The following is a 24,795-nucleotide window of genomic DNA, read 5'->3' on the forward strand; positions in this document are numbered from 1 at the left end:
TGCTGCGGATTCTGTCCACGGTCCAAAAAAAGTGGACAAGCTCTTCACCCTCGGAGGTTATTAGAGGGGTCATGCCCGTTTGCCCATCAAGTCTACACATATTTTGTGGGTTGAAGAAGGCTTACAACCGTGTTCCCCAGGGATTCCTGTGGGGCCGGGGTACGGATGGATGGAGGCCTTCTCAATGAGCTGTTTGTTCTTATACAACCGGAGGGAGAGTTGTGTTTGTATTCTTGGCAGGAAGGAAACGAAAGAAAGAGGGGTGTCTGGTTTGGGGTCTCAGAATGGCTTCTCTGCTATTTGCAGATGATGTGGTTCTATTTGACTGGAGCCATTGCCCCCTCACGTCAAAGATATTTAAGGTCATTCGAGCATCTGAAAAGGATGTTTTCTTTGGAGATTTTCCGAGCAAGTTCTACTGGTAGGAGACCCAGAACCAGCTGGAGAGAATCTCATCTGATTTGGGAACGCCTCTTCGTCCCGAGGAGGAGCTGCAAATCCTTGCTGGAGAGAGGGACCTCTGGACTACCTTGCTCAGCCTGCTGCCACCGTGATTTATCACAAACATTGTATGCGTTTTAAAATGCATTAATCTCATAGGGATCTCAATATTACCTGATCACAAAAATGCATCCATCATACTCCTGAAATGTTATCCGTGGTGCAGCTAACGTTAGCTATTCACATTTTACATTTGTAGATGTTCAGAAAGATATTAAGCTGCAGGCTTATTATCGGGGTTTGAATGCCGATGTCGCTGGAAATACACAATTCCTCAGTCTTCTTTCTGGTTTATTTGTCCGGGTTCTAGTTTGTGCTCTAGTTTTTAACTCCTATATCTCCGGCAGTGTTTGAAGGCATCACTAGTCCCTCCTCTCTTCCGGGCGTGCTGACGCGGCTGCGCGTTACAGCGTTGCTGGTGCGACTGGAAAGTTTGTATCACCCTCTATTTTGGCGAGGATATCATAATGTCATATCCCGCGGTAGACGGACTGTTTCGGAAATTTAGCTGGTAACGGGGAGGAGGGACATGGCGGACATGGCCAATGCAGTCACTCACCATCACCGAGCTGCCGAGCCGCGGGTCTGGGGTCAGTTTGTACCGAAGCTAAACGGAGTTTCAGCCGTTGGACTCTGCGTACTGGCCTAACCTCCGCCAATGATAACAACTCCCCAAGAGAGACTGTTTAACATGATGCTCCCACTTTAACAAGAGGACCATTCTCATATCTGGATTTATTTATCGGTCACCACCATCAACATGTCGGACCAGAGCTACTATTGGACCGTGTTGCCGAGCTACAAAACCAGTTTCGTGACTGGGGCTATGATGAAAAGGTCGAAAAGGTAAATAAAACCGTATAGCCGCCCTGGATACATCTGTGTCTGTGCAACAGCGACCCAGCCTTGCCTGCCGCAAAGCGAACACGTCTGCTCTGCCTGTAAGGGACGCGAGTTGACATCAGCTCCCCGCTGAGCTGAGCCCTTCACTGTCGGAAAAAACAGCAATTTGTTGAACGTGTATGTTGAGCTATTTGACTCGCAGCACGCAAACGCACCACAAACCGTGTCTGGCGACGTTATCGGCGCGCGGACTGATCGTGCCATTGTGGTGTCTGTGATGGCAGTGCGTTACTGTGCGTGTCGGCTGCTACAGCCGCCCTAGTTTCTGATCCGACAGAGAAACGTGGCCATTGTAGAGTGTTGTGCATGGGGGCAGACTGCATTGTCTGCCACCAGCTGTCGCATAAAGCCACTGCGGGTCGATACACTGATGTAGTCAGTGGGACTCTAGCGTTGGAGATGCGCTTTTATCTGCGAGATAAATGTAATCAGCTCTCACAAAGTCGAGCTGTAAGATTCGCCCGGTCATGCCCTGTAGAGACCTGGTGAGCATTTGGCAATCAATGCGTTCATTGTGACCTAATGGTGATATATGGATTTTAAATGTCCTTTGTCATCATCTCACATTTCTACTGCATACCCCGTTTGGTTGTGATTATAATGCACTGTGCATATGTTGTAGCTACTGCCAATGGCATACACTGCAACACCAATGGTTAAATTGTAAGAATTAATCCTTTTTAAATGTATGCTATATATGTGTACTAACCATTCACGGCCTGCTAACGACATTCTGTGGAGTATCAAACTATCCACTTTTTCCATGTAGCTTTGTTTTCGTGATGTATCTCAGTCAACACAGCGTGACTTTGAATGGAGCTCAGTGAATAAATGCAGTCCTTCACCGTCCATCAGCAGCCATGTGAAGCATGCAGGCCTGCATCTCAGTGGCCTACATTCATCATGCTACAAGGCTGCCTGCACGGTCCCTTCAAAATGCTATTGTTAGTCACAAATATGAGTGGCCTTATTGAGTGTTGATCGTTGACATGGTGAAATAAATTGATGCCATTTTTTCCGCCCAGGCTTTATAGTTTAAAAGGGGTGTCTGTTTATTTATTTTCCAATAAGAAGATAGTGCACGTGCACAGCCTCTTTCTGTGGTTGGTCTGTCGTTGCAGCCAAAGTCGAGCATTTATTGGCTCTCCCTTCTTTCTGTTGCTGTGCCGTCGCTGCCACTTTGAGATGTTTTGGGTTGGGGCGCCATATACTGTTTTGAATCTGCCTCGGCATCGACCCAGAGACGTCAGGCTTTGTTGCGGTCTCAGACCCTCGATTATTTTCGGTCACTGCCAGAGAGGGAAAGAGAGAAATGGCATCAACATCCTCTGGATGAAATGGAGAGCATGATGGGATTATATCCAGTTGAGCTGGGAATGTAAAAGTAAATGGAAAAACAGAGCCTTCTATTCTGTATGTAGACTTTGGCACATATAGAAGGAGCACCCGGTATACAGAGGCCTCCAGGAACCATATATGCACACACGTGTTCAGGAAATGGACAAAGTATCATTTCAAAGTAAAAGTAACGGCATCCTAATTACACTGGCATCTGTGTGGGTGACTCATGCTCAGAAAAATGCCACCGAGAAGTTTCTGCCAGCTTTTTAACAGGTCTGCTAGTCATCACGTGAATCCGGGAATATTTCTCTGAAAAAAGTTTCCTTACAGGAGTTCCAGAGATAGGTTGGCTGAGTTTTGCATTAATTAAAACAGCTGAGCAATAATAATAATAATATATACCACATTTGAACAAAACGGCTTCAACAAAGTGGTTACACTGGTTGCAAGTGAAGCAGAGCGGAAGGAAACGCACTTTCATCACTCCACAACATATGACCAGCTTAAATAAATAACACTTATGTGTTTTTTTTGATAAAGTTTGCATCCAAATGTTCAACTGCTGAACCAAAAAACATCTGGTCATTGATTTTCTCGCATATGGATCAGATTGTGTTCATGTGTGGTGATGGATCTTTAATGGAGTGGACAATATATGATGTCACTGCGTCCACATATTTCTTTTCATTTCTTTGTGTAACAATCATCCATGTTTTATTGGACCAGCTGCTCCCACTGATACAATCTCTACTCTTTCCAGATGTTTCCTATATTCTCACATGAAAATACTTTCAGACACAGGAGACATCATCTAATCACCATTAATACTTGAATGTAATAACCATATGTAAATGTCAGTCATTATTCACAGGATGTTGATTTATTATGTTGTGTCATGTTTAGTTTTTTATTCTTTTAAATATAAAGATATCTTTAATAAATAACATTATCATTTCACAGGTTTTATATGAACATACATGTTTGTAGCTTTGCGTGTTTTTGTGTGTATGTACACTATCGTTCAAAAGTTTGGGGTCACTTAGAAATGTCTTTATTTTTCAAAGAAAAGCACTGTTTTTTCAATAAAGATAACATTAATCAAAAATACACACTATACATTGTTAATGTGGTAAATGACTATTCGAGGTGAAACGTCTGGCTTCTAATGAAATATCTCCAGAGGTGTATAGAGGCCCATTTCCATCAACTATCACTCCAGTGTTCTAATGGTACATTGTGTTTGCTAATCGCCTTAGAAGACTAATGTCTGATTAGAAAACCCTTGTGCAATTATGTTAGCACAGCTGAAAACAGTTATGCTGGTGATATAAGCTACAACTGGCCTTCCTTTGAGCTTGAAATTTGAAGAACAAAATTAATACTTCAAATATTAATCATTATTTCTAACCTTGTCAATGTCTTGACTCTATTTTCTATTCAATTTTCAATTCATTTGATAAATAAAAGTGAGTTTTCATGGAAGACACGAAATTGTCTGGATGACCCCAAACTTTTGAACGGTAGTGTATATATTAACACCACTGTTAGTATCATTACAGCAGTCTGTTTTCCTTATCACGATCAAACACTCAAGTTCATAGGTGGACTGTTGTATTTTACTGCACTGATAAAAGACTGTTGCTCAGTGATTGTGTTTATAATTCCTGAGAATATGCAAATGCTTTCTCTCTGCTGTTTGTTTTGCTCCTCACAGTTCCCGTAACAACAAACGGAGGAGTTTGGCGGTCGGGACCCCGTCGCCCACGCTCTCACGGCCTCTTTCACCTCTCCCACTTGCTACAGGTACTTACTTGTGTGTTGTTTATCGTTGCTCAGCTCAGTGTTTGATACTGCTTGGCCATTTGAACTAGCGGCTCATAGACATGATCACATGGAAAACAGACAAGCTGATGAAGATATAATGAGGATATCACCACATTAGCTCTTTTTGTTTAGTATACGTGGCGTTCAGCCTAATTTTAGTCATATGACTTGCACTGGTTTCCCGTTCAGCAAGTTTCCATTGCTGTTGGATTATAATCTGCATCGGAGATACACTAGTTTTCATCATGATGATATCTTTCAATTAGCTTCCTCGATGCTACGAATTCCTTCATCCATTAGGCTGAAGTGCTATATTGGAGAATCATTCGTTCTCTCGCACATTTTTTTAAAGTGACTCAGGGTGTGGCCGGGCTTAACTGGCATGAAAACACCTTAGTGACCCCTTGAAGTGGTGGGATCAACATCAGGAATCGCGGCTGTCTGCTGAAACTGAGATTCTTTGATGAGGCAGGGACGAGGCTTCGTTAACCTCTGGGGGTGTCGCTGCAGTAACAACAAAAAGATTTCAGGTTGAGCTCAGTTAGAGCTTATTTCAAACTGATCACGTACATTAAACAAGGGGACAGCTCGTGGAATGAATAAACACACACACAGTCATACACATTGTGTTTGCTCATTTTAAAAGTGTATTGCTGCTTGGTGTCTTCAGCTGGCGGCAGCCCTTCAGAAAGCCCCAGAAATGTCTCTGCCAGCACCTCTGCCAACTTCCAGTTTGCTCGCAGGTAAGAATGAACTCGATGCTTTTTTAATATGAAGTTGTTCTAAAGCCCTTGAGTCCAGCCACATTACTGCCGGAGTATTTCCCCTACCAAGTACAACTGGAAAAGTGGTAAGACTCGCCAGCCAATGGAAGAAAGTTGGCTGGGTTCCTCTATTGGATGATTTCACTCTTGCTTGTCCTCACGATGACCAACCCTAGCTTTAACATTAGAGTAAGTTTATCTGTAAAGATGACACATTTGTAGTCAGCAGAAGTTTAAAACACAAGGAATAAAGGGCAATATTTCAGAGTCAGGTTAATGCGTTACTTCTCCAAAAACTAAAAATGAACCGGAGCATAATGTTTTTCACTTATTTGAAGCTAAGTCGAATACAAAAACAACTGAGTATCATGAGTAATGACTATGACCTGGCGGGTTCCTTTTGCCCTTGTAGTTAAAATGAGGCAATGGATAAAAACAAGTCCAACCATCAAAAAGACCCCAGGGCTATTTGCTGGACATGGACCGTGGCATTTGTTAAGCCAATTAAGGCGGCCAGTCGTTGCGCACACTCATTACTAAGGTCTTTTGTGATTATGGGGAAAAAATTGCACCGCTTGCCCTCTCATCATGCTTCTTGCAACTGTGTACAGACTCACTGGGGTTTAGTGGGAAAATAGCTGTAACTAGTACCCTTGTCCAGTAGCAGGAAATACTGTGCCGCTTCTCTGAATGTACTTTAGATATAGAGGCTGTTTATCTCAAACATCATGTGTTATGAATCAGCATTTAGTGCAGCAGTGCAGCACGGCATATTGCACTAAAGCTGGAGGATGGCGAGGGAAGGCCTCCTGATGGAATTGCCACGCACAAGCCTGCATGACTCATCTATATTTATTGAGACTTTTTAAGCTGCCAGTGAGAAGACAGATGCTGTGGCTGCACTTTCGAGAGCTCCGCTGGGTTTATCTGTTATTCACACGAGCTGTATAGCCCTGCTGTTTGAGCAATTATTTTTGTCATATAAACATGGCGAGTCAGACACGCAGTAGTTGGCTGGCGTAAAGATTAAATAAGTATTCTTGAATGCAAATGAAGGAATAAAAAGGAACCAACTCAAGGGTGAAGTATACAAGTGGAGCAGTAGCTCCCTCTTCACCATTAAAGATGCTCTTTTTGAACCACTTTTCCTTTTGCACCCCAGACATTGGTTTAAAACTGTGTTTTTTAACGTTAGTTTCTATCTTCTTTGGACTTGCAGGACCTTAACAAAACAAGCTGGCATCAGTCGTAAGATGTTTAATGTCACCCCTGATTTAGCTGCATGTCCCCAAGAGCAGGTTTGTGAGAGAAGACATTTGACCGTCCTTGTCGTCGCAGATCGAATCAGTGAGCGACTCTAGGCCACGTCCTCGTGCCGCATTAAATGGAAGAGTGGAAGGGCTGTGGATAGAGAGGTGGTGCACGCGTGGACATTTCACACTAAAAAGTTGAGCTTTTCTGTATAGTAATTCTCTTATTTGTGTGTTTCATGATGTATGCAATAGGCACTGTTTGTGTGTGTATTTTGTTGTTGTATGTGTGTGTCTGTATAATGAGTCACCAGTCAAACTCTCAGTGGGCCAGCGCTGCAGTATGAGGGCAGCTTGGCAGGTGTCCAGCAACAGACTGCCACTGGCTGAGCTGTGACAGAACAACAGTGCTGTGACTGACAGCCAGACTTACTCTGTCAGTATCATTAAACTGTTTATTTTCTCTCTTTGTGTCTCCGCCGCCCCTCTTCCTCGCTTTCTCCTTCTTCATTTGTGCCATCCTCATTTTTGCATCTGCGTAGCCAACTGGCACGCACTGAAAGGTAAGAAAACGACAAGCTGCCGTTTCTACTTTTCATTGACACCGTTCATCAGATGTTGTCGAGTTAAACTCGCATGGTTAAATTGCTTTGAAATGAGATTAGCAGGTTTAAGAAAAGCTTTGAAGATTGGAGCGAGTCAACCGGACGTGTCTGTCTTGTGTCTGCAGGGCGGACGGGCGAAGGTGGTCTGTGGCGTCAGTTCCCTCGTCAGGATACTGCACCAATGCACCCAGTTCATCAGTATCTGTAAGCCAAGTCTCTTTCTGTTGTCCTCTCGATGTCGGTCTTCATTTCCCTGCAATCATCAGTGGCAGTGAGGTCTGTCTCTTACCTCCATCAGACATTTGACCCCTTTCCAAACCACTGTCATGTGACTGATTAGCTCCCCGTGTTACTTAGTGTATCAATCAGTTCACGAGGCCACGCTGTCTTGTAAGCTTGCGGTGCTGACTGACTGAACTGTAAATCCCAATAGATTGCACACTGTGTAGGAAATCAGTCCACCTATAAATGCTTGTTGATTTTCAGTGGACCCCAGTTTACAGAGTGAGTTTTATTATCATAGGGCTCTGCACCTAAGCCGTACTTTAGCTGAGCTGTGAAAGTGATGTTTTATACCTCCTCGCAAAACCATTTATTGTCTTGAGTAAAGTGATGCAGATCCAGCTTGTCTTGTATTAGTTTAAAGAGCGTAATGGACAACATGGAGGTAGATAACCCGAACGAGAATTGTCTTTGGCTGTTTTGATCAAAGCTGATCACCGCCTCGGTTCCTCAGAACCAATACTAAGTATGGATCCAGTATCACTCCACACAGACCCGGTGGCTTCTGCAGACGGCATATAGTTGAGATCATATGTTCAACAAATGCAAATAAAGACACAAAGACATTTTTTTAAGGGCAGGTGGAAAACTTCCCATCATCACAACACTGTTACTTGACAGTCAGCTCGACCTCACTCTTGATTAATAAAAAAACGCTGAATGGAAATGTGTGCTATACTTTAATGACTCAGACATAACAGGATATGTCCAACGATGACACATCGCTCTATCATCAGCCTTCTATCGCACTTTCCACTCCAGACAGGAAATAGGAAGGAGTTTTCCTAGAATTATTTATATTATAGATCGACAGTTTCATTCATACATGACAATTAAAATACGCAGAATCTTACTCGATACGGTGTATACAATTTCTACCTGAATTAAACAAAGAATTTTTAATGGAAAAAAAGAGTAATTAAGTTCATATTTTAGAGTTTGACCATCCATATTAAATAAATGACTCCATGCCAACCTGATTCGAGTGGCCCCTTTTGACCGAGGGAAAGTACAGCAATTCTAAGTCTTATCACTAAAATAATACTGGCCATGTTGAAATGCATGGTTTCTTTGTGCTGGATGACGACACACATGAGTTGGGGCAGTACAGCGTTTCACATTTCCTCACTCGGCTTATCCTTTTGGGAAAAGTCAAAACGCAGGGTGTGCTGCGTGCTTCCCAGCTTCAACCATCAGCTATTTGTTGATGGTTTCTGTGCTCACTCATGTCATTACCTTAAGATTTTGTCTTAAAAGTCATCACTGAAACTGCAGTTGGCTCTAAAAACAATCTCCGTTCTCCAATATCATGGCTGCAATTTTGTATGGCCCACCACATGGCTTGGAGACGGTGAGGTCAGCGCTCCACACACAATGTCCCTTTCAGGCCCGCTTGTCAGTGAGGTCTTTATGCTGCTCTCGCTCGCTTCTGAACCGTCTCTGGTTTCCTCCTCCGAGTATCTTTCTCCTCCTCCCGTCCTATGTTCTGTTACTCTGTGTGCTTTTCTCTCCGTTTTCCTTTCACTCTTCCCCTCGTCTTTTTCCTACAGCCACTCTTCCCTTTGCTCTTCCTCCAGTGAAACACAAGGCCGCAGCCAGATGGGAGTTCTGATAAATTCCAGGTTGCGTGTCACACATTTTGTCTTGGGAAGAGAAGACTAATGCATTCATGGCCAACACAACAGCCGTTGCTGTGGGCCTCAGGGCACGCTGCAGCAGGGGAAAGAAATCATGCTTTAGTACTAAATCTCAGTCATTTTTAAAACTAAAGGGATTCATTATCTTTTACTGGACTGCAGTCTTTCTCAGCGTGTCCTTGTGGTAGTGTTACATCTATGTCATCTAATTCCGATCTAGGGTGGAGCTTGAAAGCCTTGAGACTGAGCATTAACAGAATGCGTGAATCTGAGAGAGCAGTAGTGGGACACAGGATGTTGTATCATCAAAGCAGCACAAGCCCAATGTGATGTACTAATAAAAAAATAACGTTTTTATTACATGTTTACAATAAATTCCGGTACACTGAACTGTGTGCACATTTCTTTCCCACTTTTTTCTTTCTATTTCTCTTTTCTCGTTCTCCCCTCAGTCCTCTTCTTCCCAGGAGTTATTGCACCAGTTGCCCTTCCAGCCCACGCAAGATGATCTCCACTTCCTGTTCAAACATTTCCGGAGCACGGAGAGTGTGGCGGACGAAGAAGGAGCACACGCCTCCCCTCCTGCCAGGCTCCGCTCTCGCAGTCTCAGGTAGCTTTTGATTTGAATTGAACCATAAGATTACTGGACAGGTGAGCAGTGGGGCTGCCCCCTGTTAGTCGACTAATCGGTCGGTTTGGTCATAGTTGATTTAAGATCTATTTAATCGATTTGTCCTTTTTTCAGCCTTTTTTTAATACCAAACGACTTATTTCCAAGAAAGTTCTGAGCACATATCTGAGTGGTGCTTTTGTGTGATTCTTTGTGGAGGTTTTACAGTTCTTATAGATTAGTCCACAACATGTGTGATTGAGTGTTATGAGACTCAGAATGTCTTTAGTTGTTTCAAGGCCCCCAGTGTAAGGACTGTTTGTCTTTGTCTCATACTCATTTCTGTAACACTGAAATCCACTTGAAAAAATTATAATTTGATTAGATTATTGTGGTTTGAATGGATGGAACCAAAAGAAGAACACGGCTTACTTTATTTAAGAGTCACACCTCTACTGCCTGTAGTTAATACAATAATGCGTTTGTGCCCATAGTTGTCCAATAGGTTACTGAATAGCTACGGGTTGAACATCAATGACATGAGTTTAACCGAAAGAGGAGAAACAAAGTCAGGACTGCCATTTGTATCCTTCATTATTGAGCCAAAAGTTTCTCGTCTGCCATCATCATTTTCCTGTTGGCTAACATTTGGCCCCGACCAGAGGCGTGTCTCGCCATAGCTGCAAAGATATTCTGCGTTTGCTCCACTGTGCTTGGAAACCTCTGCTGTCCTAATTGAGATGCTAGCTGTGGAACACATTTAGAGACTTCCACTGGAATATAATAATCAGTAGAGACAAACCCCTGTACATTTTCTCTCTATTACACAGTTGCCTACCCAAACATGGAATGTAAATAATGTTATGACTTAAACATTCCCCCGAGCCTGCAGTTAGCATAAGTGTGCTCCTTTTGTCGCAGAGCTGTAAACAGAAATGTAAACGAGCACATTTGGAAACAAAGCCGTCCAGCCTCAAACTAACTGAAGCCCACTTTTCTGTAACTTCGGTCCTTTATGATTAGAAATAATGAAATACTTGCTGGAAGGATCTGACTTGTGCAATATTTCATTGATGTGGTTCGGTAATAAAAGCCTCCGTGCTGTTTACCTTGGATAAGCATATTTAGGGGATCACATTGCCTCATCATTTAACATAGCTGCTCTCAAGTCATTAAACACTTAAACAAGCCCTGTAAATAGCTGTTGTGGTGAGGATCGCTGGATACTTTAATAATGGGCTTTTAAGGGCGTTGACAATGATTTGATGTGATCTATACTTGTGTGCTTGTTCACTTTCTAGTTTGGTTATAGAAGTTTATAAACGGCAAATAAACTTCAGACTGAGTAGCATTTTCTTACAGCTGGTCTGTTAATTTGACCCCTGATCAGTCGAACATAAGATTCCACAAACCCTCAAATAATTTTACCAGACAGAAAACTCTGCCAGCTTTTTACTAATAGTATAGTATGAAAAACACATCTAAGTTACTGCACATATGGACTGTGTCAAAGGAATATTGACGAGGGTCTATGTTGCTCTAAAATATCTCCAGAGGGTGTGTTGAGCGTTTCTTATTGCACTCAAATAGTTCCCAAGGGGTTAACTGTTGCTATTGCCCTCAAATAAAACCATTGCTGAGCAACTGCAACTGTTGTGTCACCCCAAAATAGTGAACTGCATGTCACATGTTGATATTGTTATTTGAAGTATGCGATGTATAGAGGCTATTTTCAACATGTGTGATGACAGTCCAGTGATGTGTCATGTGCACAGACGGTTTTAAAGGTGGCCTCTGGTCCCTGAAGGCCTGTGCACACAACAGATGTGGTTATGGATACTGCAGATGAGAACCTGATCTGAATCGCTGTGTTATATTCAAACATGCTGTGTTTTTGCTCCAGGATGGCAGTAGATGCTTTCAGTCAAACGTTTGCAATTTACTCGTAAGACATTTGTAGATTTTATGTAGTTTTAACAAGACGGTTGTTGAGCTTGACAATGTTTTAATATATCAAATATTAATTTTTAACATGCTCTCTTTTCCATCCCCGTGTCAGTTTTTTTAAATTTAAATTTTGTTTTATATGATTCAACTATATTTGTGCAAAAATATAATCTTTAATGTTTGGTTGGATCTCTGAAATATTTAATTTTTTGGTTCTTTTACCTGATTGCCCTCCAGCCCTGGACGGACCTGTGGAATATTTGACAATGAAATTGTCATGATGAATCACGTCTACAAAGAACGCTTTCCGAAGGTATACTGTTGTCTTTCTCTCCTTGACTTGTGTTGCACTTTTATATTCAGCTTGCAAATACAGCGCCGTGTTAAACGATGATCTACTAGCGTGAGCTTTTTCACTCATGGAAACCAGGACAGGAGATTTGAATACTCCTGGAAAAGTCAACATATTGACACGCTCACCTGTGGGGAGCAAGTTCAAAGGGATTGTTAATACTATACTGCCGTCACTGTAGAAATGAAGTCTTCCATCTTGGTTGTTTCCCAGGCGACGGCTCAGATGGAGGGCCGGCTGCTCGACACCATTGCAGAGTGTTCCTCAGGCTCTGTTCTGCCCCTGGCTGATGGTGTCCTGGGATTCATTCAGCACCAGCTGGTGGAGCTTGCCAGAGACTGTCTCGACAAGTCCCAGAACGGCCTGGTCACCTCCAGGTACTTTGTGGAGCTGCAGGAGAAGCTGGAGAAGCTGCTGCACGAGGTGAGTGCTTCTCATCTCTAAAATATGGGTTTCCATTCCGATTCATGGACGACTCACACACAACTTTGTTTTCGATTGTTGTTCAGCCATGCAACTGTTCAGCCAGTGTTTGATCCTTCTCAGACATCGGGAGTGGATTTTTGATTGTTGGTAGCTCAGATACCCCTCCAGTGCATTGCGTGCTATAATGTACTTACTTTGATCAGGTGTTGTATAATGTTTTTTTACATAACCTGTCTAGTAACATTTTACTGAAATAACACATGCTGCCTTATGCCAAACAGATTACAGTGTCTGTTGCTCCAGGTGGTATCGTCAATGCAGTGCTTTTTTGTGTTCATCCAGTCTCTTGTACTTTAGGTTATCCTACAGTACAAGAGGGTTACACATTATTCTGTCTAAAATTTCCACTAAGGCCACAATTCCATAAATGTTCTTCCATCTGGCCATTAAAGTGGTTTTCCAGCTTTGAGAGCACGTTTATTTTGAGCGGCTGGTCCTTGTTGTCACGTGTTAAAATGTTTGCGTTTGTCCCGGCGCTCGCCAGTTCTTCTCTGGAATACTAATTGCAACTTTTGAAAGACCATCACTTTTTTCTTTTTAGAAACAAATCCTGTCACAGATTGTACACGGAGCCTGTTTCAAAATAATCAGCTGTCCAAGCTGACCTCTAACACAGTGACTCTGAGCTTGCTGTTTGGCCAAGGCAAGGCAATGTTAGACTAAGATATGGAGACAATGAGTGTTAATAAAAGTGTATTCGCAAGTGTTTTCTAATATTTATAAATTTGACAGGCAGCAAACAGATGTGAGATGTTAAAATACCAGCCTTGATCTATAGAATTTCCAGCAGATGATGTAAAAGGATGAAATGGATGCTAAAAATATTATGATATTAAGTGCAGGCACAGCCTCTGTGGGTGGGATGTGCTGCCTCATGCCAATTGGATTTAGTCAAAAATAATAATTTTGTCCTTTCCCGATCAGGCGTATGACCGATCAGAGAGCGAGGAGGTGGCCATCATCACCAAATTGGTCAAGAAGATTCTCATCATCATCTCCCGGCCTGCCAGGCTCCTGGAGTGTCTGGTAAGACTCACTGGCAGACACACAGCAGGGATCTTTGGGTCCAGGAGTGACACTATATTAAAACAATGTTTATCAGCTCGGAGCCTTAACAAAATATCTCTCATCCGTGACTCAAATGCACTGATGAGATGGTGAAGTAATGATGGTTTTAGCAGTCATCATAACACAGTTGCACGTTTACCTTGTCAGACAGGATGATGTTGGGAGCAGTTGTCCAATTCTCTCATCGCATCGAAATTGTGTTTCCTGTGTTTTCCTCGGGTCTAGTTTGCAGCTTTCTCTGGGACTATGTTCATTCTTTTTGTTATATTTTTTCTGCGCTATTGTAACATTTTTGTTGCGTGTGTTTGTTTGTTTTTTGCTTTACAAAAGCCAACTACAGCTAAATGACATTTAAATTATGATACAATCACAACACAGGAGTTTGATCCAGAGGAGTTTTACCAGCGTTTGGAGAATGCAGAGGGTCAAGCCAAGGTGGGCCAGGGCATCAAGACGGATATTCCCAGATACATCATCAGTCAGCTCGGCCTCACGAGGGATCCCTTGGAAGGTGCGGCGTTGGCCTTGTGTTTTACCTACTAAACTGTCAATGGAAGAATGTCGCTTTATTATTTTACCAGAATAACATCATAATTTTCAAAATATCTATTCTTATTGTGTATTGTTGCACAGCTTTAAAATAAAATACTCTCCACAGTCGGTATAGCTTTCTATGATATTGAAGTTGAGTAGAGCATAATTCAGCTCAATTGAAATAAATGTCGTAAGTGAACAGGACGGAAACATATGTTTATCATTTGAAAACAGTTGAATGAACACTTACTGTCCTCACTGATGTTTATTTACACGGAAAGGAGGTTGATCGGTGTGTCTGCTGCTGTTACAGAGATGGTTCACCTGGAGCAGACGAGTCCGATTCACAGAGCGGCCAGCAGAGAGTCTGATGACACGGGAGATGCAACATCTGCCCAGGTATAAGCTTATATAAAACAGTGGTGGGGGATGTAATGTTAAAGGCAATGGCACTTGCACTGAAGAAATATAAAACATGGATAGGAGGTTGCATGGATAGATACAGTTTAAGTGGGGAATAGAGCATTTATCGCATTATCACAATAACATTATAAAGTGCATCAATTCCTGCTTTTCAGAAGTAATGCGGCAATTAAGTTCCCTTTTTCTTCTTCTTTTCTTCTGTCTTTTTTGGGGTGTGTGTGATTCAGAGCCGAGCTCGTAGGAAACCACTGGAGAGTGACTTTCAGACTATCAAGCTCATTAGCAATGGCGCCTATGGGTGAGTAAAACCGACTTTGTTTGCGTCCGACTGACTGCCTCTTTGTGGGCACCACAGAGCCCAATAAAACCAGAACAGAAACTAAAATGAGGATGTGTTGTTGTAGTATTTTTGTGTTTACACTTAGAATGTGTCTGGGCAATTTCATTTCAAGTCTGAACTGATGTTCCCTAGTAAGTGATGCGTATGTTTCCTCATCTTTCCTCCTTATTTTCCCTGTCTATTCGCTCAATGTCTCCTTCCGAACCTGTCATTCCCTTATAAACTCCCATCCCTGCTTGTCCTGTAATGGTCCTCTTTTGTCCTTATCACTTCTTTCTCCTGCCATGCAGAACTGTCTTTCTGGTGCGCCACAAGGAAACCCGTCAACGCTTTGCCATGAAGAAGATCAACCGGCAGAACCTGATGCTTCGAAACCAAATCCAGCAGGTGTTTGTGGAGCGAGACATCCTCACCTTTGCTGAAAACCCGTTTGTGGTTTCTATGTTCTGCTCCTTTGAGACACGGAGGCACCTCTGCATGGTCATGGAGTATGTGGAAGGTGAGGTTTGAATTATCCATGCGTTGTCCATTTATATGCCAGGAATATGGCACACAAAACTAATATGATATTCTTTTATGTTAGTTTTTTTTGTCTTGTCCACCGACTGTAAATGCAAAGACGTCACAGACGTTCAGAAAGTCTAAACAAAGCTTTTGACTGTCTTTGAACTCTAAGGTGGGGATTGTGCCAACCTATTGAAGAACATTGGTCCTCTGCCTGTGGACATGGCTCGGATGTATTTTGCTGAGACTGTCCTGGCTTTGGAGTACCTTCACAACTACGGCATCGTACACAGAGACCTGAAACCTGACAAGTGAGTTCCCATTTCACATATTAAATGTTTTCTTTCTCTGCTTTGTATCAGCACTGTAGTGCATTAAAACTTAAGTCATTTTTACATCTTTAAGACAATCATTTTTGAAGTTGGAGCAAAATAATCTGAAACAACCTTTTGATATTTTTCACCAAGTCTGAGATTTATGTTTTGAAATTCGCGTTTGATTAACCATAAAACATTTCTGTTTCCATCTTTTGTAGTTTGTTAATCACCTCCCTGGGACACATTAAGCTGACAGACTTTGGGCTGTCAAAGATTGGTCTCATGAACATGACCACCAACTTGTATGAAGAACATATAGAAAAGGATACCAGAGAGTTCATCGACAAACAGGTTTGTCTCTTCTCATCTTTTCATCTTGTGGGTTGTGTTTCGGACCTTAACTGGCATCCATCTATACTTTTTTTTGTCTGATTTTCCTTTCAACAGGTGTGTGGCACTCCAGAGTACATAGCTCCAGAGGTGATTCTGAGGCAGGGCTATGGGAAGCCAGTAGACTGGTGGGCTATGGGCATCATCCTGTATGAGTTCTTAGTGGGCTGTGTGCCTTTCTTTGGAGACACACCAGAACAGCTCTTCGGTCAGGTGGTCAACGGTAAGTGCATTGCTACTGAGTCTCCACATGCAACTTTTCCACACACACATCTTGCATAAAGCAAGTTAAATTATTTAGTTTATTCTAATCTTGGGTTATTGTTCATCACCTCAGCTTTATGCAATGTTTCTGTGAAATTAAATCCCTTCTTTGCGTGTGCTGTTTTGTCCAGATGACATCATCTGGCCTGAGGGGGAAGACGCTCTGCCAGCTGATACCCAGGACCTTATCACCAGACTGCTGAGACAGAGCCCTCTGGAGCGCCTGGGAACAGGTTGGTAGCAGAGCGACCGATGGTGAAAGGGTGGAAAAGGTTGTATAGAGTACAGCCTGCTCGGTCCGTGATGCACAGCACTGTTACCTTCTGCTGGCCAAGAAGAGACAGGATTTATTGTCACCATGGCAACTATGCAATTGGGGAATCACTAGAGGGAGCTAGTCAGTGCAAGTCTTATGTGGCGAAATGTCAAATGTTGAAAGTTTCCATTTTACATTCAAAGAAAGAATTTTAACAATTATTGTGGCTGAATTTGATAGAGCTGTTCCAACAAATACACATCTGTATGCTAACATCAAAGCTGTGACAATGAGAGTCGATATCTGGAGTGAGGTATACAAAGCAGGGTGTGATGGGTGAATAATGACAAGTAGTGTTTTGCGCTTTGAGTGGTAGGAAGACTAGAAAAGCGTTATGCAAGTCCAGGTTCAAGGGAGACACGTGCATGAACCAGGACCACGATGGGCAGATGATGGGCAGATATGAAAGCCAAACCAAATTTGTCTGATTTATTTATTGTTTTTTTCCAGGTGGAACAACTGAGGTGAAGATGCACATGTTCTTCTTGGGTTTGGACTGGAATGGGCTGCTGAGACAGAAAGCTGAATTCATACCTCAACTCGAGACTGAGGAGGACACCAGCTACTTTGACAGTGAGTGGAAGAGCCGTCAGATTTATGTACAAGTACCACCTTCCCTGATCTAGTTTGGGCTCTCCGAACTACCATACAAATATGGGTCTCTGTCTGCGTGGACACAGACAAACCGAGAAGACACAGGACTAAGAGAGGGCTGCAGAGACTTCATTGTACAGTAATGCATTTTGTCATCAGTTTTTCATTATTCAAAGCACTCTCATTGTGTTTCCCACAGCCCGATCAGATCGCTACTGTCACCTGGACTCGGATGATGATGACGACGATGAGACCAACGATGATGAATCATCTCTTGAGTTGCGACAGTTCTCGTCTGTGGCTCACCGCTTCAGCAAGGTACTTATTCGTCTTCACCAATAGAATATTTCACGCATTATATTTAGATGTATTATTAAAAGAAATATCTTGCCTTAACTTCTCTTTGATCAAATAAATCATAGGTGTGGACTTTTGAGAAAACAGCAATATCTTGAGAAATCATTGAGATTTGCTTGTTAAACTCCAGGTGTACAGCAGCACAGAGCACCTGTCCACCTCCACGCCGTCCAACCAGAGCCTGTCGTCGTCAGAGCGAAGCCACAGTGAGGAGAAGGAGGAGCGATGGGAGGGAAGGGGAGTCCTCTCCCCTGGCGATGGACACAAACACTTGGCCAGTGGAGACAGGAAGGCAGATGGCCCCAGGGGGAGGTGGGAGCATGAAAAGTGAGAGTGATATCCTTATTACGAGAGGAAAATAATTACACTCGGCCCTCATTCTCGCCTCGATTTTCTGAAATATGTGAGATTGAAATGTCAAATTGTCTCTTGAAGCACTTTATATTCAGAATAAGTGTTTTTTAGACTAACACTATTCTGTATATGTAGTCATGGTGAAATGGTGAACACTGTACCTTCAACCAGGTTTCATCCTTTCTATATGGAAACTCTGACTTCCTCCGCCTGACATGCTATGCATTCAGTGCACACTGGGGAAAGGTCACCCAATGACCCTAAATAGAGTTGACTGTTAGACATGAAAGACTGACATGACCTCTGACATCTATACCTTGGATACTTTAGCATATGAGTTCAGCATTTCAAAATAATGAACGGTGACTATTAGGTAACGCTTTTCCTCAAAATTAATGTAACCAAAAGACTACTGGTTGAGAAACTTACCAGAGCTAATCCACCTGCTCTTCAGGAAGTGCAATACAATGCAGAATAAAACATTTATTCCATAGATGTTTAATAGTTTTTCACAGAGAAAACACTGGTAAATAAATTTGTATATTTACTAAAATCCTGCATGTTTACTGTGTTTTCCTGGCAGTCTGCGTCCTCGTGCTTCGTCCAGCTCCTCCCAGTCAGAGCACAGTGCCAGCCCACTAGTGATGAACAGCACCCAGAGCCTCGACATCATGCCTCGCTTCGCCATCTCTGCCGAGGAGGAAGGTAAGACCGACACACACAGATCTCCACAATATCTTCTCCTGTTATGTAGCAAGTATAAAACACTGGTGCTCTCCCACTCTGTACCTCCTGATTCTAGATGGGATGGTTTCCAATTTGCAGCGCATTCGGCTCCGGAGCAACAGCACAGGCACCAGGCCATCCTTCCGGAGAGGGGCGTCCCGGCGCATCGCCCATCAGCTGGAGACGCCAGAGAAACCCAGGTCCTCATCTGGAAAAGTCCCCAAGTCAGCCTCTGTCTCTGGCCTGTCCCTCATCATCACCCCAGGTAGACGGAATGATAACAACTACTGATGTGTTTAGAGTGCCCTCTACAGCGTGATGCTGGTTAACTTAGCCACGAAACACACAAACCTTAAATACTCATACTGTAGCCAAAATATGAATAATGTCACTTGACTAATTATGATGTTATCCCATTTCAATGGTTTCACTAAGAATCACACATTGTAGAATAACCTTAATTTCTAGCATTCGTATGATGATAGTTTCGTGGAAGAATACTGAATGAAGCTATATGTAAGAGAATATAAGACATACAATCCATAAACTTTTGTCCATTGACCTTTAATAATAATCCTCTCCTAATCCAGATGACTCAGCAGGTCCCCCCACAAGCCCCAAATCGTCCTTGTCCCTGTCGTCCAACCCCTCGTCCAGAGATTCGTCCCCCAGCAGAGACCTCTCTGTGAGCATCAGCTGCCTCAGGCCTCCTGTGGTCATCCACAGCTCTGGGAAGAGGTTTGGTTTTGCGTTGCGAGCTATCCGAGTCTACATGGGAGATAGTGACGTCTACACGGTTCACCACATGGTCTGGGTACGTGTCCTCATCTCAGGTGGAGCTGCTGGGGGTGACGCATGTTGTATAATTAATTAATTGTGTGTAATTATCAAACATATTTAGTTCTTGAATAACATATTAAAACAATTGTTGTGGTCCTTAGATTTTCTTGTAAAATGGCCCTAAAGTCAAGAGTGTAGAGACTCAATAATTGTGCCAAATCCACTCTGTACTTAATAGTTTTATGTATTTATTTTGAGAAATGTGTTTGTGTTCATACATCATTGGTGTAATAATTGCATGGGTGTCGATATGGTAACAGACTATTAGACGGTTGCTTGGCCAATCATTTTAATCTGAGGTTGTTTGTGTGTGTGTGTGTGTGTGTGTGTGTGTGTGTGTCCGCAGTGTGTTGAGGATGGCAGTCCAGCACACGAGGCAGGGTTGAGGGCTGGTGACCTCATCACTCACGTCAACGGGGAGTCGGTCCAGGGACTCGTCCACACCGAGGTGGTGGAGCTCCTGCTCAAGGTACGAGGGTATCTTGATGATGTCGATGATTGCAATGTGTTTTCAGGGGTAAACGTCTAATTGTACTTCTGAGTCTTTCTCACACGTACATTGTGTAACTGACGACACATAATGTCGTGGCTCTACTCTTAAGAGAGAATGCCATACAGGTAGATGTTTATGTTAATGGTCTGTTTTCAACAGAGTGGAAACAGGGTGACCCTGCAGACGACTGCACTGGAGAACACTTCTATCAAGGTGGGCCCTGCCAGGAGAGGGAGCTACAAGGCCAAGATGGCCAGACGCAGCAAGAAGAGTAAAAGGAAGGATGGACAGGACAGGTACATGAGTGGAGAACAAAGTCACATGCAGCTGCATGACTGTTAGACGTTAGGATTGCCTGTCCAAAGTTTAGTATTCATTTCAGATGACTTAAGCGTCAGTCACCAACAACTGCAGTTGGTCATAATATTCCAGTCTCTTACATTTTGGACCATCTGAGACCCTGCAGCCGGTTCACTTTTTGTAGCTTGACTTTAAATGGTCCTGCAGTGCAGGTTCATTGAGAGAGACTCTTTGTACTCAAGTAAGCATGCAAATAACAATCTTATAGACAAAACGCACACCTGACACCTCTTTCCTCTTGCGCAGCCGACGACGTAGCATCTTGAAGAAGCTGTCTAAGCACACGCCTCCTCCGCCCATGCAGAGTAGTCGTAGCTTCTCTTCGGGTTTCCACCAGTCATCTAGCGACAGCCTCTCCGGCTCCCCCACGCAGAGTCTCTCTCCTGGGCCTTCGACTCCTTGTTGCTCTCCGGCTCCTGATCACTCCGAAGGTGAGTTGCATCCCAAAAAGGGAGCCGTCGTTCTGTTTGGGTCTTGTGAAAAATATCCGCTAAACCTTTTTTGTTGTTGTTCTCTTTGTGTCAGATTCCAGTTCCTCTCCTTGCTCCAGCTCCCCCAACTCGCCGGTGCCCCAGCCCCGTCCCAGTTCCCTTCATGTCTTGGGTCGCTACACCAAAGCCGGCCGCTGCAAGTCCACCAGCAGTATTCCTCCTTCACCGCTGGCCTGCATCCCCCCTCCTCAGCCACTCTCTCCCCAGTGCTCTCCTTCCTGCCTCCCCAGTCACCCAAAGTCTCTACAGGGTTTCCTCGGCAAGACATTGTCTCCTCCCACTATCACCCGCCATTCTGTGCGTCCCCGCAGCGCAGAACCGCCACGGTCACCGCTCCTGAAGAGGGTCCAGTCAGCAGAGAAGCTGACGGGAGACAAGATGACAGGGGGGTACCATGGAGATAGGAAGGCCTACAGCACCCGTCGCCACACCATGGAGGTGCCTCTGTCTGAAGGGGAGGGGCTGGAGGACCTGGAGGGGGACACCTCCACCGGGTTCGTCTGTGTCGGAGAGCATGGCCGTCAGGGTCTGTACATAGGGGGGCAGAGAGGCCACCAGGACACAGCCAGTGGAGCCAGTGGAGGCAGCGAGCATTACCGCGCTACCGCCTCGCCACAACACCGCGGTGGCAACCACCACTCCAAAGAGGTGGTGGTGATGAGGAAGCTGTCGGATCGAAGGGACTCCTTCAAGAAACAGGAGGCCGTTCAGGAAGTGAGTTTCGATGATTTGGAGGAGAAAGATGCGACGCCGAGCCCGACGCTTCCTGTCACGCAGCAGAACGCATTCAAGGCATCCTGGATCAACTCGGCCCAGTCAGAATCTGCTGTGAAGCTGGAAGGAAGTGGATCACAGGGCACAAAAACACCTCCGAAATCCAAGTCGAAAGATAAAGAAGGTTTTTAGTTGTGTCACTTTTGAGTCTCACTGAGGAGGAGACTGAAAAGTGAAGATAAGTCTTTGACCTGCTACTGTACCAACAATTGAAGGCCTTGCATGTGTGTCCAGAAAACTGACCAAGTCCCAAATCATCACAAGCAACAGCTTGAAGACAGAAGAACAAATTAACATAGATGTATCTCAGTAATATATGCATCCTGCAACACTGTTGACAGAATAACGACTGCCAAACTATGTTTACTTCCTGGTTGCTTGTTTTCTCTCTTGGTTCTCAGATCACTGTGGCACCAGTAACTGATGTATTGTGTAAATATTTTTGTTTTAAATGAAGAAACTTATTTATGACTTTAATTTTCATCTTGGTTTTTTTGGTTGCTGAAAATGCCTTCGATGCTTCAGCTGCTCTTAGTTCAGGAAATGCACAAAAGAAAACCCACACAGAAACTCCTCAGTGTGGTTTTACAGCAGTGGTAGATAGATAGATAGATAGATAGATAGATAGATATGTTATTCATCCCTAGGGGGACATTTCTTGAAAAGGGCAGGTAACATCAGTCGATATCTTACCATATTTCTTATTTTATACCTCAATGCCTCCCTATAACTGGGTGTTGTTTCATGTTCACATTGGTTCTTTGAAACAAACGTACAGTGTTTGTCCTGCAACATATATTATGTATATTATGGAATTTCAGACGATACTCTGTGTGCCGCCTTTCTATCACAGTTTGTGGAGGCAACCAGTTGAACTAATTGATCCCAAACATTTTTGAAAGACAAAAATATCAACAATCTTAGGCTAATACTTGGACGTCTAGCTGTGGTGCCAAAGCGTGGTTTCGCCAACGAAACCATTTGAAGAACGGTACTGTAGTTGTGTGTAGTTGTATATAAGAAGCTACATGCATGCGTGGGCTCGACTTTCACTTCCTGTCCGTCCTCTAAAGCGGCGCGTCACTCCTCGGCGACGGTTTGAGTCCTGACCTGATCAACATGCAGGTCTCTGAAGCTTTGTGACTCCGTGAAGCCCGGCTGCTGTCGGTCCTCCACCTTGTTGAAGCAAGCCTCCGTCCAGCTCTCTAAACTAGTCTAGCTGAAGTGTTTGCACAAGTTATCGTAGCCGTGTAACAGTTGGAGCGCACTCGTATCTCAGAATGACTTCCTTCTGCCGAGGAATCAAAAATTGTTTCGTGGACGCAACAAACTTGTTCACTTGGCTGTTTTCTTTTAATGCGTGTTGTGAATGAATGTTTACATTTTTGTGCAAATCTGTGTGTGGACGTGTCATTGTTTTTGTTAAATTATTATCCAAAAAAATGAATGCAATTCAACGTGAGGCCCTGAGTGGATGAAGGGACGAGTCGAGGTGATCTCCTTTTGTATATTTTGATATGGAAACAGTCGTGTTGCAGTACTAATAGCCTATGCTGTTGATGTATGTTGTATAAACCATGGTGGACCTTATAACAGCTGTTGGTGTTGTTTGAAAGTGACCTTGTAAGGGTAGATGGACTTATTGTGTAATGTGACAGGGTCTTAATCATGTTGCGATCAGCCTCAAAGGATTGTGCATGCTTCACATCCCCGGATAATATTCCCACAATGTTAAATAACACATAGTTTGTATCATGCTCTTGGCTGTTTTGAATCCACAGAGCCTTCAATTCTTTTATTTGATGCTCAGTAACTGATTTGAGCTTTATAATTACAGTTTTGTTAAGAAATGTATACATTTGGGATTTGTTTTTCAACTATGTATTCCTTGTTTTATAGTTTTTGTGGCCATTTTGAAGCTGTTTCTTATTGTTTGCATCAGGAACCAAAGATGCTTCCAGTCTCATTTCAGGTTCTTTTTTGTTTACAAAGAAATATTTTTTGTCTTATGTTCTTACATTTTATGATTGCACACATTTGTTCTTATACACTAATTAAGGAAACTTTTAATGTGGGAATTCATAGCGGATGTTTAGCACATACTAATCCTTGAAGGGGGTTATAGATTGTGGGGGTTGAAGTTAGAAGTGTTTGTTTGCTAAGAGGAAACAACACAGTGTCGGTATAGGATTTATCCCTGAATTTATGATGCAATATACATCTTGGTATGTTCTTATGATTCAATGTTTTTATTGTGTACCCCAACCCAACAGCCATAGTATGTCTTGACCTGAAGTTGTATCATCAGTTCATACTTGTTTAAGTTAAGACCAGCAGCAGTCCAGACAACGGGTCAGAGCGACTCTCCTCATCTCTATTTTTGCCAGCATGTCTTCATAACTCACTCAATTGTGTTCGTCATGTCTTCCATACTTTGTTTTAGTGCATTAAAAAGTGTTGCTCTCCATTCGTCCCCTTGTCCCCAAATGTCAAACTGGCCTTTATGACATTTCTACCATCTGATGCAGACTGGTGTGACATTATTTTTTATTTTTATTGTCTTAACAGTGCTTTAAAAATAAATGCATTACAAAGGGATGACAAAGTCCAGGACCAGAACTTGTGTCATTTGTCCCTCATTTAACAGTAAATGCATTACTGTGTGTGTGTGTGTGTGTGTGTGTGTGACCATAAACAATAATCTTTGTTTTGTGTAGTGGTGATAAAATATTGCACTATACACATAAATACTACAATAACGATCACTCTGTGACGTAATACATCAGGTAATGCTTGACTCACTATAGTTAACAGATACAATCCATGTTTTGTCATTTGCAGCTGTTTCTTAAACAGTTATTCTCCATATTAAATCTAAAAATGTCGTTTAGCAAAACAACGTAAGAGCAAAGTAGATGAGCTGGAATAATCGTTGAGCCTACTACTCATCATTGGGACAAATAAAAGGGACTGGAACTGAATATGAGAACAAGTGTCTAATGTAACCAACATGGGATCAGACACGGATTTAACACGCAGTCTTTTTCATAGCAACATGATTATTTGCAATAAAATAGGTCTTAAAGTCCACGCGAGCAGTTTAAAGATTGTCAGGTTCAAATTTCCATTATGGGACGAGGCCATCAAA

The 24,795-nt window shown here is 43.1% G+C and overlaps 1 protein-coding gene across 7 annotated transcripts; it reads left to right on the forward strand.

The window, feature by feature from the left end:
* The first annotated feature begins 910 nt into the window (after positions 1-910).
* mast3a (microtubule associated serine/threonine kinase 3a) lies at positions 911-24,266 on the forward strand. 7 transcript variants are annotated; one of them, XM_056420456.1, is made up of 27 exons: positions 911-1,347; positions 4,460-4,548; positions 5,216-5,312; positions 7,126-7,146; positions 7,314-7,392; positions 9,560-9,717; positions 11,902-11,977; positions 12,230-12,439; positions 13,427-13,528; positions 13,949-14,081; positions 14,418-14,503; positions 14,755-14,825; positions 15,158-15,366; positions 15,544-15,682; positions 15,907-16,039; positions 16,136-16,301; positions 16,474-16,575; positions 17,109-17,231; positions 17,452-17,570; positions 17,740-17,936; positions 18,547-18,668; positions 18,766-18,954; positions 19,280-19,503; positions 19,876-19,998; positions 20,182-20,318; positions 20,629-20,813; positions 20,908-24,266. In XM_056420456.1, the coding sequence occupies exons 1-27, from the start codon at positions 1,262-1,264 to the stop codon at positions 21,777-21,779; spliced, it is 4,248 nt and encodes a 1,415-aa protein (XP_056276431.1). In that variant the 5' UTR covers positions 911-1,261; the 3' UTR covers positions 21,780-24,266. The 7 variants fall into 7 exon arrangements, with proteins under 7 accessions (XP_056276431.1, XP_056276432.1, XP_056276435.1 ...); XM_056420457.1 differs by having other exon boundaries at positions 17,740-17,921; XM_056420460.1 differs by having other exon boundaries at positions 5,240-5,312.
* The last annotated feature ends 529 nt before the right edge of the window (positions 24,267-24,795 follow it).

This window comes from Pseudoliparis swirei, chromosome 8, assembly GCF_029220125.1.
Source record: "Pseudoliparis swirei isolate HS2019 ecotype Mariana Trench chromosome 8, NWPU_hadal_v1, whole genome shotgun sequence".
Classification (NCBI taxonomy): domain Eukaryota; kingdom Metazoa; phylum Chordata; class Actinopteri; order Perciformes; family Liparidae; genus Pseudoliparis; species Pseudoliparis swirei.

Coding starts and splice junctions, on each gene's coding strand:
- mast3a (XM_056420456.1), top strand. CDS start 1,262: ATGTCGGACCAGAGCTACTATTGGACCGTGTTGCCGAGCTACAAAACC. Junction 9,718..11,901: donor CTCCGCTCTCGCAGTCTCAG/GTAGCTTTTGAT, acceptor ATTGCCCTCCAG/CCCTGGACGGACCTGTGGAA. Junction 17,571..17,739: donor TGGCTCACCGCTTCAGCAAG/GTACTTATTCGT, acceptor GTTAAACTCCAG/GTGTACAGCAGCACAGAGCA.